This window comes from Petaurus breviceps, unplaced genomic scaffold, assembly GCF_028583685.1.
Source record: "Petaurus breviceps papuanus isolate PSGF00001 unplaced genomic scaffold, PetGlider_PUasm1.0 90701, whole genome shotgun sequence".
Taxonomy (NCBI): Eukaryota; Metazoa; Chordata; class Mammalia; order Diprotodontia; family Petauridae; genus Petaurus; species Petaurus breviceps.
The window spans coordinates 9,253,728-9,266,327 of NW_027187316.1; the positions used below are offsets into that span (position 1 = coordinate 9,253,728).

General features: G+C 43.3%; 2 protein-coding genes across 4 annotated transcripts; one reads left to right on the forward strand and one right to left on the reverse strand.

The window, feature by feature from the left end:
* The first annotated feature begins 789 nt into the window (after positions 1 to 789).
* On the forward strand, positions 790 to 2,231 carry PEX39 (peroxisomal biogenesis factor 39). The gene has a single exon (XM_069065937.1). It carries the CDS (start codon positions 1,069 to 1,071, stop codon positions 1,567 to 1,569), a length of 501 nt encoding a protein of 166 aa, XP_068922038.1. The 5' UTR covers positions 790 to 1,068; the 3' UTR covers positions 1,570 to 2,231.
* A 1,739-nt stretch (positions 2,232 to 3,970) lies between these two features.
* Positions 3,971 to 12,286, reverse strand: RPL7L1 (ribosomal protein L7 like 1). 3 transcript variants are annotated; one of them, XM_069065935.1, is made up of 7 exons: positions 12,132 to 12,286; positions 10,689 to 10,797; positions 9,135 to 9,298; positions 6,494 to 6,631; positions 5,553 to 5,662; positions 5,193 to 5,407; positions 3,971 to 4,327 (listed from the first exon to the last, which is right to left on the reverse strand). In XM_069065935.1, exons 1-6 carry the CDS (start codon positions 12,143 to 12,145, stop codon positions 5,199 to 5,201), a joined length of 744 nt encoding a protein of 247 aa, XP_068922036.1. In that variant the 5' UTR covers positions 12,146 to 12,286; the 3' UTR covers positions 3,971 to 4,327; positions 5,193 to 5,198. The 3 variants fall into 3 exon arrangements, with proteins under 3 accessions (XP_068922036.1, XP_068922035.1, XP_068922037.1); XM_069065934.1 differs by having other exon boundaries at positions 3,971 to 4,544; XM_069065936.1 differs by lacking the exon at positions 3,971 to 4,327 and adding an exon at positions 4,444 to 4,751.
* Between the last annotated feature and the right edge of the window lie 314 nt (positions 12,287 to 12,600).

Here is a 12,600-nt window from a genome sequence, read left to right on the forward strand (position 1 = left end):
TGACAATGGGCATGTCACTTAACCCTATGCTCAGTTCTTCCTCCAAGCAACATGGGGACACATTGGAGAAGGAAATGGCAAACCACTCCAGTATCTTTGCCAGGAAAACCCCAAATGGGGTCATGAAGAGTTGGATATGACTGAACCACAAAACTCTTTAAAGTGCTGCACAGAAATGAATAACTACCCCGTGTTTCCCCGATAATAAGACAGTCTTATTAATTTTTTTGGAAAGAAAAACACCAGAGGGCTTATTTTCAGGGGAGGGCTTATGTTGTCCTGCCTCAGCTCTCCTCCGGGAAACTGCTCTCAATGGCGCCAGCAAGCAAATCACTGGGGAAGAACAGGATGACGTGCTCACTGCTGCAGCTCTGATTGGATGCAGCTCGGAGCGCAGGCGTGCAAAGGGTACCGTAATGTAGCGTGTAGCGCAGGGGATCACCTTCACTACAGTAGCAATCTCAATAGGTCTTATTTTCGGGGGAGGGCTTATTTTAGAGGAATCTTACACAGTAAGGGGAGGGCTTATTTTCGGGATAGGTCTTATGGGGGAACACGGTATTGTCTTGGTGCAGTGGAAAGAGCTCTGCTTTAGGAGTCGGGAATCTGAGTGTATTTCTGACATCTCTTGCTACCTGTGTGACCCTCAGTTTCTTCATCTTTAAAACGTGAGGGAGTGTTTTGGCCTAAAATATGACCTCTGAGGTTATGTAAATCTAAGGTCTTCTGATCATTTCTAGCCTAGACATTCCGATTCTGTGATTGTGCTCCCCTTCCGGGGCTGACTTGGTAGGGCCCAGTTCCTCTCTCAAACCCTGTCACGTGTTTCCGGGCCTCCCAAATCGGAAGTGGGAGCTCTCACGCCTTCTCCGGCTTTGCTTTACCTCGTTTGAGTCTTTGCAGCCGTACCCCTACAGGAGGCTGCTGTGCACGGGAGGGGCTTGGGCTGTGTCTAGCTAGCCTGGTCCCTTTTAGAACGTTAGGCCCTGTTCTCCTGAGCCGAGGGCCCCTATTCCGCCCTTAGCATCAGACCGGGCCTGGGAGGCGACTAAAAGCGGCCAGCCACAAATGCAGCCTGGACTGACGGGAGGGGAGGCTCCGGAGCCCGGCCCGATGGGAAAGGAGGATCCGGGGCTCGGTCCGGAGGGAGGGGAGGACCTGGCCCCTGGCCCGGTTGCGGTGGATGCAGTGAGGCCCTGCGTCCCCGGGCCGCCGGCGCGGGAGGAGGAGGGTGTCCCGAGCACCCCCGGAGGAGCAGTCGGGGCCCGGGAGCCGCGCTGCTCCGAGGCTGAGCTGGAGGGGCCAGCCCGGCCCTGCGCCCCGGACCAGAGCCTGGCCGCCCCTGGAGGCCCGGCGCTGCCGCAGGAGGACGGGGAGGCCCCGGAGCCGTCCCGCGCGGTGTCTCTCCCGGAGATTCTGCGGCTGGTTCAGCATGGCCAGGACATTCCCGGGCTGGAGAAGCTGCACATCACGGCCACCTGCAGGCAGCCCACGGCATCGCGAATCCCCAGGAGACCCAAGCCTTGGGAAAGCCGGCTCCCGGACAGCCCCGCAGTGCCCTCGCCCTAGACACCCCGCAGCGACGAGGCCGCGGCTGGGCCCCTTAACCACGGGACAGGGTCGGGGGGAGAGACCTTGTGAATCCGGCCTCCGGCAGTCGCGTGTTCATCCTTCCCACCGTTAATGAACGCCAAGGGCGCTTGCAGTCAGCCGAGAGCCTGGATTCGAGCTATCTCAGCTAGACAAGTCCGTTCACTTCTGGGCCAGTTTCCTCCAGGCAGGTGCCATATGCCATATGCTTGCTCTTACCCACCTCTAAGGGTTGTGGTGAGAAAAATGCTTTACAGCCTTTGAAAGGACTGTACTAATTTGAGCCGTGGTTACCTGAACCGAAGCTTTGGTTTCTGTGCTTCGAAGACAAGCTAAAACTATTCGCTCGAGGGCCGGACTCGGAGGCAATGAATTTAAATACTTTATGAAAAAACGCTTACAAAGCTACAGACTTGACAACTTTTGAGACTATGAAGTGAGAATTCTCTACATTTCTCAAGCCATTCTAAGTACAAACCATCCATAGTGCAAAATACGTATAGATTATAACACCGGGGTTGAAGACATGAAAATCCACAATTTGACTTTCAAGAGCTTGCTAACCAGCAGTCTTGGCCGTTTCCAAATGGGAGTTTACTGTTATGAGATTATAAATAAAAATGCTATATCATGTGTACTACTATCTGTTGTTTCAATTGTGTACAACTTTTCCTGATCTCATTTGTGGTTTTCTTGACCAAGATACTGGAGTGGTTTCCTTCTCCAGCTCATTTTAGATGAGGAAATTCAGCTTTTAACAGGTTAAGTGACTTACCCTGGGTCATACAGCTAGCATCTGTGGTCACATTTGAACTCAGGAAGATGAGTCTTCCCGACTTCAGACCTGCACTAGCTGCCCCTGCTACAAATATTCATTACAATCCTTAGCTAGACTTTATAAGCCCTTTAAGGCAAGAAACTTGTTTTACATTGCTTTATTATTTACCTATGATTTTTAGCAAAAAGGAATGGGCCAGAAGACCTGTGTTCAAACCTTAGCTTTGCCACTCATTACCTTGTAACTGTGAAGTTACAATTTCCGTGAACCAGGTTTATTTCTAAAATGAAAGAGAGTTGTAAAGTATATTCTCTAAAAGCCTTCCAATTTCAACTCAACCAGAAAATTCTTAAGGTGCCATACTTCTCACTCACATGGCCTTATATCAGCCCTACCGAAACTGTCAAAGGTCAACTTCCAGTTTCAAAACCAACCTGACTCTACTTAGCTATGCAACCCTGGGCAAGTCATAACCTCCAAATGCTTCATTTTCCTCACCTGTAAAACAGTGGCACATGAATAAAATATAAACAAAACAGAAATAATTCAGTAGTAAGGAAAGTTTTTAATCTTCACTTCAGAAACTGGTAGTACAAATGACATCTTACCTTCCTATTTAAATAGCTTTATTAATATAGTCTTTAAGTCAATGACACTTGAAAGACACATACCCTAACAAAGGTATGCCAGTCAAGACAGTTTCCAGTAAGCATTATAACCTGGGAAAAGGGAGTCCTTGGCTAATTTCCCACTTATTTAAACCATTAACCATAAAATTAGCACAAACCTACTTAATCTTCCAGGGGATTTTAAAAGTCTCCAAAATTTCAAGATTGCTTATTCTTTTTTTCCATTGGAAAGAAGCGGTGGTACTCTTGTAGAGAAATACAACACATTCATCACCACACTTCACTAAATGGCAGCCTAGGTTAAGAATTTTGCTGCTTCGTATTCCCAAGTGTCAAAGATGTCTGCTCTCCATCTTATTGCATTAGAAAGTGAGATAAGATTCAAGGGATGAGAGCTGCCCAGAAAGAAGGGGTAAAAGTTCCTATCATGTTCTCAAGACAAAATCCAATGAGAGAACAGCTATAAAGTGCTCAGCACATAAGCAATTAATAAATGCTTATTTCAGCTTCTGCCCCAGAATCACATAAAGCTGGGCAAACTTACTGACTCAGACCACATGAAATCTACCTGTTGTGTGCTGTTGTAGATGGTGCTGAACTTGGGATCAGAAAATATGGGTTTGAATTCCACCTCTCACATGTCCTAGCCATGTGACCCTGGGCAAGTCACTTCAATTCTCTGAGACCTATTTCTCTTTGTATAATAGGGCTTAAGGAGCATTTACTTCAGAGGGCTGCTGTAGGGATTAAATGACAGAACCTAATTACAGTGTTTTGTAAACTTTAAAGTGCCCTATATGTTGGCTATTATTATTACTACCCCTTTTGGATACTTTAATAATTAGTTACTTATTACCTTAGCTTATGGGGAAAAGATAAGGGGCAAAGGAAGACCATAAAATAAGGATAATGAAAAGCAGTCAGAGTAAATTCGATTCATATTGACACAAAAAGGGCTAAGTTAGTGGAGGACTACAGTCAATATTTTGACTTTAATGGCAAGAAGGAATGGGACCTGGTGTACAGCAAGGGCATCAAAGTGGTACCAAAGTATGGGAAGCAGACTAACATAATTGCTAGGTGGGACCCTATGAGTCATAGAGGTATCATTAAAAACATGAAGAGTCCCAGTGATGATGATCCATTATATTTGAAAGTCATTGAAAACCTAGATCAAGTTCCATTGTCTTGTTCCAAGTGAAAAGCAGTGTGAGAAAGTGTAACATTCAACCCTGGGAATAGAGAACCACCTGTGGCTAATGACTGCTTGCTCTCTGGATGGGCGGCCACCATGAAGAAACTGGGATGGGTTGAAATCTAGCTTCCAATCCTAGAATGTGAAGTATAGATAGTCAGTCACGAGACATTAATCCAAGATGAAGCTGGCTGGATAAACCAATATGGTTTCTTCCTTGAGGAAAACTTCCTTCTACATAGGTGATACTCTTTTCTATCTCATTAATTTCCAGAGAAAGTTCCAGCAGAAAAGAAATCTTCTTTGAAGATACTGGGCATAAACTCAGAAAAGACAAAAATCTTCTGAGATCCTAGAGAAAAAAAGTAACTGAATTAATAGGAACTTATAGCAACCAGAGTAAATTATCAGGTAGTCTCAAGATTCAAAAGAGGAAGGATTGCCTCTTCAAAATTCAGTATATGTACAGTACTGGGAGAAGCATTAGCTTGGGAGCTGGAGTTCTCAGGTTCCAATTTTGATTTGTGAGACCTCTCTGGCCTCCTCAGTTTCTTCAATTCTAAAATAAGAGGGGGGAGGGGAGAAATAAGGGAAGGGCTGGAGGAAAGAATTAAATTAGATGATATCTAAGCCTCTTCTAGCTCTTTATCCTATTCCTTGGATCTTCATACCCTAAGACCCCTAAAACCAAACCAAAAATCACCCGAGTTTAACTCATTTCCTCCACACAGATTTACCTTAAATCAGTATACAGATAACTAAGAACAGAAACAAGAGTCCTATTCTGCTTTTAAAGATTTCAAGAGAGCAACACACTTTGAATGCTAAGTCACAGGTCAACTTAAGGTCACTGTATTGGGAGTGGAGCTGACAATTCTATATGTACCAACTAAAAAGTCTGGGTTCTTTCTTATAAACCAGTAGTTCAATAATATTTTCTTTCTTTTGGTAGATGCCACAATAGGGTTCTAAAGCCCTTTAGGAATAAGTCCATTCTTACCTGGGCCTAGTTCAGCTGCCGAATGATATGATTGATGCTTTCGCCTCGGTAGCCAGGTTTGCCCATTTCCTTCAGAAAACCCACTCTATTCTTGGCAGCATGGCGGGCTACCGACAAGGGGAAAGGACACAGGAACCTTGAGACCTGAGAGAAATGTTCTCCAACTGAGCAGATTTCATGGATGACATCTTCCAGACAAATGATACCAAACTTCCCTGAAAAAACACAAGCTTCAATTACTCCTACTAAAAAACCTCCACTGAACCTGTTTTGTTAAACCGTTGTCTTTTATTCTTTCTCCCCTCAATTTTTACAATCTGCTCTTTCTCACCTCCACTATGCCTATGATTCAATTCTCACCTAGACGCTCCTCAATCAGAGTATTATCTGTTAGAGAGACTTTCTTATTATTTATCCTGGCTTGTCCTCGTTTCAGAATGAGCTCACGGACAGATTTTAGGTTAGGATATCTGTGAAAAGAAGGAAAAAATAAGTTGTTAATTACAGAGGTAGATGAACCAGAATACGATAAATGCAAAGATGATGCTCTAGCAATCCTGTCCCCATACCACCCCATGAGCTCGGAAGGCACAAAACTGGGAGCTAAACAGAAAAGCAGTGTCTTCTGGAACCTTAGACAGGTCAAGGGAAAATTTCATTACAGAAGTGGTTATAGTTGGCCTTAGTAGCTGCTTCACAGGACATTTGCATGCTGCTGCCTCAAACTATCTGTGTTTCTAGTTTTCTTCTGGTAAAAATACTCATTCCCCCCTCTACCAGGAAAGTTACCCTTCTGCAAATTCTGCTTCCTAGAATCCCAAGACTGAGCACACATCCCACCCAATTCTCAGTGTAATTTTGTCACATCTTAATATTGCTACCTTCAATTTTGAACCTTTCAGCACCTACCATTAACCATCTCCTGAAATACACTAGACAAATACTCAGTGGTACAGAGCAGGGGATACATGTAAGCCAGTCCTCCCTTACTCAAAATTAAGGAAAAAAAAACCCAAACAGAAAAACAACCAAAAAATCCCCATACACCTTACTTTCTGTATGGCCTCCAGCTAATTCCATGCTCTTGCTCCCTCCCTGAATCACACACTCCAAAGAGAGTCAATAACATCTCTTCCTCCAAAAGTAAAATGGACACTAAAGAACAAGACCACCAGGTTTTTCCTCTACGACTTTCCTCCAACTCAGTTCTCCCTTATATCTAATTCACAACCTCTGTCCCTGTCTTGGCTCCCCACTCCCTCCTCCCATCCCCACATGGTTACCAGGAACTCATCACTCACCCCCAAGCCACATAAGGCTCTATCATGCGTAGTTTCTTTAAAGAAGTTGGAGACATTTTAATGAAGACACCACTATAAATTTTCTTCAAACGAAGTTCCTCTATTGTCTTTGTCACCTGGTTACTCACTCCATTAATCCTGATAAAAGATAGTACAGAAATTAGTCTCCTGTGTACAGACAATAGTAGGCCTTGGAAAGGCTCTCTGGAAAAATCAGCCCTTCCCCCCAATCAACAAGACTATTTCCCCAGAAATTGAGAAATCTAATTTCCAAACAAAGTGTTCTCAGAAATCCAACAAGGAAGAGTCAAAAGAGGAAAGCAAAGGAACAATAGCTAGCATTTATCTAACTTGTTAAGTGCGTTACGGCCTCTTTAGAGAGCTTCAAGTGCCTAGGGTCCACTAGTCTCAGTCCTGCCATTATTAGCTGTGAGCCTCTGGATAAGTCATTTAATCTAATCTGCAAAATGAGTAATGTTACCAAATTCAGACAATGGATTGCTGATTTCTGCAAACAGTGGCCTTCTAAGAGTTAAAATTGCTCAAAAAAGATAAAAATCCTGATTTTGGATCACATGTGGACTATGGCCTGGAAACGTAGGTTTTGTCTGATTTATAGAGAACTATTAATGTCATGTTGGGGAATTTGGATCTTTAATCTTGTAGCCCCTTGAAGTTTTTGAACAGAGGAATTATGTGAATCAAATCACTGTTTCAGGAAGATCTGACAGAATTGTGCAGTAAAAATTGGAGATAGTCTTAGTATTACTTCCACCTCAGAGCTTATGAATTTTTCTTTTCTTGGTGATTCCTAGAAGTATCTGAAAACAGTCTTAGATGAAATTGGAAGGGGGAAGGAGTGAAGAAAGGTGAGAAGCTTTAACCTCCTTCAATTCTAAAGGTGTTGTGCTATCATTAGAGCTGATTAAATTTTCTAAGGACTTTTACACTAATAAGGAGTGAATTCTATAGTCCTTATTTAAGAAATACCAGTGACTCCTTGTGGAGTGTTATAGTGAGGTTTATAGATATGGACTGGATTAGGTGAAAGTACTCTTCCAACTTTCAGTTTTATCATTCTGTGACCAACAGGGTTCTTTGTGGCAAGAAATTAAAAAGCTTTCATTATGATTTTCTCTGGTCTGGTGTTCTCTCTATATTCGAAAGTACCCTTGTTTGAATAAGGTGGTTCAAGCTTAACAATATTTTTTTTCCTTTATTTTATTCGAAGGGGGGAAGGCAGGGCAATTGGGGTTAAGTGACTTGCCCAAGGTCACTTGGCTAGTAAGTGTTAAGTGTCTGAGGCTGGATTTGAACTCAGGTCCTACTGACTCCAGGGCCAGTGCTCTATTCACTGCACCACCTAGCCACCCCATGAATAATATTTTCCAAAAGCATCTTCGGAACAGATAATTCTCTCACACTAAACACATAATCAGTTGTAAATGGGGAAGCAATTCCAATTTCTAGTATAGATTTATCACCTGAGTTTGCTGGATAGTTCTACTTGGATGTCCTGATGTCACATTAAATGGAACATAGTTAACGCTGAATTCTTTATCACTTGACTTTCCAGCCTCAGAATCACAAGATAAAAGAACCAGAAGAGACTCAAAGGCATAATCTGATCGTCCTCCTGACCACACTCAGAGGCCACTAGTGTTTTCACCCATACCATCCAACCTGTTTAGAATACCTCTCAACAATGCTTCAAGACCCAAAGTCTTCTCTAAAAGATCTCTGAACCCTCACAGTAACCAATCTCTGTATTTTCTCTTCTATAGCATTCTTAAACTACTACTTAACTATTCTGTCCTATTACCACTGTGCCCCCAGATTCATGTTAGGTTCTCAATAAAAAATGTGCCGACTAGATGTACAAAAATCTGCAGCCCAGACCCCACGCTAAAGCAAGAGGTAGAGGGAAAATCATGGTAGTTAGAAAGCCTGGCCTCTACTCACACTTCTACCACTTCCTAGCTCTGGGACTTTGGGCAAATGATTCAACTTCTCTAAGCCTTGTTTTTCTCATCTATAAAACTGACAGAACACAATGATCTTTAAGATTATTCTTATTCGGGGGCAGCCAGGTAGCACAGCAAGTAAGAGCACCGGCTCTAGCGTGGAGAAGACCTGGAGATCAAATCCCGGGCTCAAACACTTAGCACCCACCCAGAAACACCTGGCCGTGTAACCTTGAGCAAGTTACTTAACCCCAATTGCTTAAAAAAAAAAAAAAAAAGATTATTCTTATTCTAAGATCATATTTCAAGGAAAATCCAAAATCTCTGGTAATCAATTAGTAAGTCTTTGGAATTCAGTCTCTGCCCTGGGTCCTCCCATTATAATCCCCACCTGTTCCAATCTTTTTATTGGTAAGCAGCCATGGTCCATCTATTAATTAAAGAATTGTTAGTACTCAAGGCTAGTTTGTAGAGGAAAGTTAAAAAAAAAAAAGGCCACAATGATCATACTAAGCTCAGTTGTGAGACTAGTTTAAAAGAAAAGCTTATTCAAATACCTGGTATGAGTCTGGCAAGTGTGCTATGAACTAAGAACAGCAGAACTCACTGACCTGCCTGATCCTGGCAGGGGGTCTGAGAACCTTCACTAGGGTAACCCCATCCCTACTGAGGCTCACCTTTCCATGCGGACCACAAAGGCCAGACGATGTGCATCCTTCAGCACGTAGCACCCAGGTTTCGAATCCAGGCGCTTGAGACGAGCTACATCTCGGATAATCCGATGGGATTCATGGACAAATGATTCCAGCCGCCTGAATCTGAGCTGACTCCCTTTCTTTTGCTGAGAGTAGACAAAAGAGCAAATATTTATTGGTCTGCATTCTAGTTACCTTTATTTCTTAGAACCTAATTTAGTTAGTATTAGTCAGTGTTGTAACGGAGAGAACAAAGATACTTTCCTGTTTTACAGGTGAAAAAAGTGAGGTCCAAACTAACTTGAATAGTCAAGAGACCCAGGACAAAAGAGCAATCAACAAACAAGCACAATACCTCCTCAGGGCCTAGATTTCTAGTATTGAACTGATAACAAAAAATTTCGCATGTACTTATTTAGAAAAACAAAAAAATTCTATTTTCAAAGAGTCTGGCATGAATATAGAACATTATTCCTGCCCCCAGGATTTTTCATCTCCAAACATTTATTGCCTAGCTGCTGCATTAGGGCTTTGGCCACCTTAGAAGTGCACTATTGAGAAACACCAGATGAATTAAATAATTGAATAGAAAAGTTGCCCAAAATACACAAAGCAGCACAAAGATGAAAAAGGGGTGGTGAGTTATCTTAGCAATATTTCCTAGAGACAAGACTTTTAATAGAAAGTTCTAAATAAGTATTTTGACCCAGGCCACTTGGAAAAGGCTAGAGGTAGTTTTATATTCTAATCTGAAACATAGTTATGTCTAATGCCTCTTCTGATTGCTATCATTTCACTCCAACCCTATCTTTAAACCACCCCTTCCCATTTTAGATATCACACTGCCCTCCAACAAGCCTTTAGTAAATACTTGGTACTATAACATACTAAGATAAAACTTAAGTAGCCCTTTCTCCTCCTTCCCTCTCAAGAAGCCCTCATTCTTTTGGAGAATTACACTTATTAAAGAACTGTCTCCAACTTCTTTTTCAATTGGTGTTTGTGTGTGTGACCTGTAAGATACCTGAGAGCAACGACAATGTTCTTCTTTTGCATGTCTTCCAGGGACTGTTGCACTTTCTACAGAGCTTTACAAAAAGCAAGCACTCAAAACATGCTTATTAATGGAAAGAAAATGTAAATAAAATATGGACCAAAGAATCTGCATATTAAATGAAATAACTAATAAGGTTTAAAGGAGACTAATAATAATTCTGACAACTATAAGGGCTTTACAATGCGCAAAATCTTTTAAATGCACGATCTTATTATTTGTGCCTTCCAAAAACACTGTGAAGAAGGTACATTTAGTGTTATTAGTCTATTTTACAGATAAGGAAACTGAGATTTTAAAAGAGTGATAGGCCCAAAGTTACCCCAATACTGTCAGGCCTCCTTCACTCCAAGTTCAGTACCTTACTGCATTTCACCACATAGCCACCCATGAGCCCACTGGGTAAAAACCATGCTCAAGACAGCACAGAATGCTTGACCAACTGATATTAACTCTTCACTTCCTTTATCTCAAATCCTTACCTTCCTCTTTTCCAAAAGGGCTTGCTTAGCCTGAGTTGCTTTGAGGGCTTGGTAAGCTTTCCTCTTCTTCAGGAGGTTCTCTGGAACCAAAGGAATCTTTTTTCTGGGCCTAGTTGGAGAACAATGAGTATAATAGAGGCTGTTGGCAGTTGAGCAGACTCTTACAGTTTGTGCTTTTACTCAGGCAGCTTCCCTAATAGAATGTCCCCTTCCCACATCTTTCCTAGTTTAGTTTCTATTAATCCTTTAAAACCCAAATCAAACAAAAAAACCCCAGAAAACTTTTCCTGCTTCTCACCCTCAAATCTCACTTTGTTTTGCACTTTCTGAATGTATTATCATGCCTTGAAGCTGCATGCCTTTTTATGAGGGCTCAGGCCCAACAACAATAGCTAGCATTTAAATAGTAAAAAAACTTTAAGATTTAAAAAGTCCCTTAATAGGGGGTCGAGAGTTCCCCCGGCAAGCTCAGTTACAGGGTCCTTGTTTACATGTGTATACCTTTTGATTTTTCACAACATACTAAGGAAGTAAGTGCCTAACACTAACTCCATTATACATAAGAGGTGACAGGCTGAGGGGTTGTGATTTGCCCAGGGCCACATTTCAATTAAGTGTGTCCAACCAGTCGCCTATTTAGCATCTACTATGTGCCACACTGGAAATACATAAAGAAAAGGGGGCCAATCCTGGCCTCAAGAAGCCAGGGGAAGGCATGCAATACTTTGTCGAAAATCATATAGAGGACACAATGTAAGTACAAAGGCATGGGGGAAGGTGGAGTCTAACACAACTGTGAGATTCAGGAAATGCCTCTTTTAAGAATGTGGCACTTAATTCGGGCCTTTAAGGGAGCTCAAGGGCTCCAAGAGGAAGAAGTGAATGGAGAACACGAAGGCAGAAGCCCCCGTGTAGGTGCGTTCTTTAAAACCCCTACCTCCCCACCAGGGTACAATTCGTTGATCCGAACCTTTGCCCTTTTGCTCAGTTCATTTTCCAAAACCGCCCCTCCCCACAAAAACCCCCTCCACGTGCCTGAGGAGGCTTATTTCGACCTGAGAGTGCCTAGATTACCTAAAAGCTGGCTGCTTCTGTTCACCCTCCCCAAACTAGAAGACGCTGCATTCTGTCTCTCTGCCCGCTGCACTCACACCGCACTCCACCCCCCCACCCCCGCCCCAGAGCTTTGGTGTCACAGCTGGAATTAAGTAGAGGAGAGGACCTGGCCAGGGCCGACGCCAGAGCAGTGAAGACCGAGGGAGGGGGAGGGAGGGAAGAGAAGCCGGGCCTCACTGCCCGAGAGCAGGTGGGAAGACACCCCGACTTACATCAGGGGCCCCTAGTACGAACCCAAAAGTCCCCACCCTCTCCTGCCCCGCAACAAAACCCCAAACCCGTGGATGTTGGCGGATGGTCCGCACACGACGAACGGTCAACACTCACTCAGGTTCCGCCATCTTTCCTACGTCCTTTACTGAGCATGCGCAACTGCACTCCCTTCCGTAAAGAGATGCTCACGCTGATCCTTCTAGGCTAATTTGACCATAGAGTTGGTCTGTTTTTAATCGGGGCTGGAGGGATCCCAGACTCTGGAATGAGGGCAGCCAACCAGTGTTGGCACCTAGATCCTTCTTCCGGGAAAGACACTAAATCTCTTTTTTCACTTTCCTGCTCCATCTTCCAAACAGAGCCGGGGGATGCAAACTACATTTCCCAGGCAGAGCAGCTTCGCATGAAGAAGACCAGAGTCTTCAAGAGTAAACACTCAAACCCTTTCAACATAACAATCTTCTAGTAGGGGGAGTTTTCGGAGTTCATGACAAACTACGGTTCCCACAATTCCAGTTGGCTAACGGTTACGTCACTTCCCGTGTTGAGTTATCTCTTCCTTCCCCCCCCCCCCCCCCCCCCC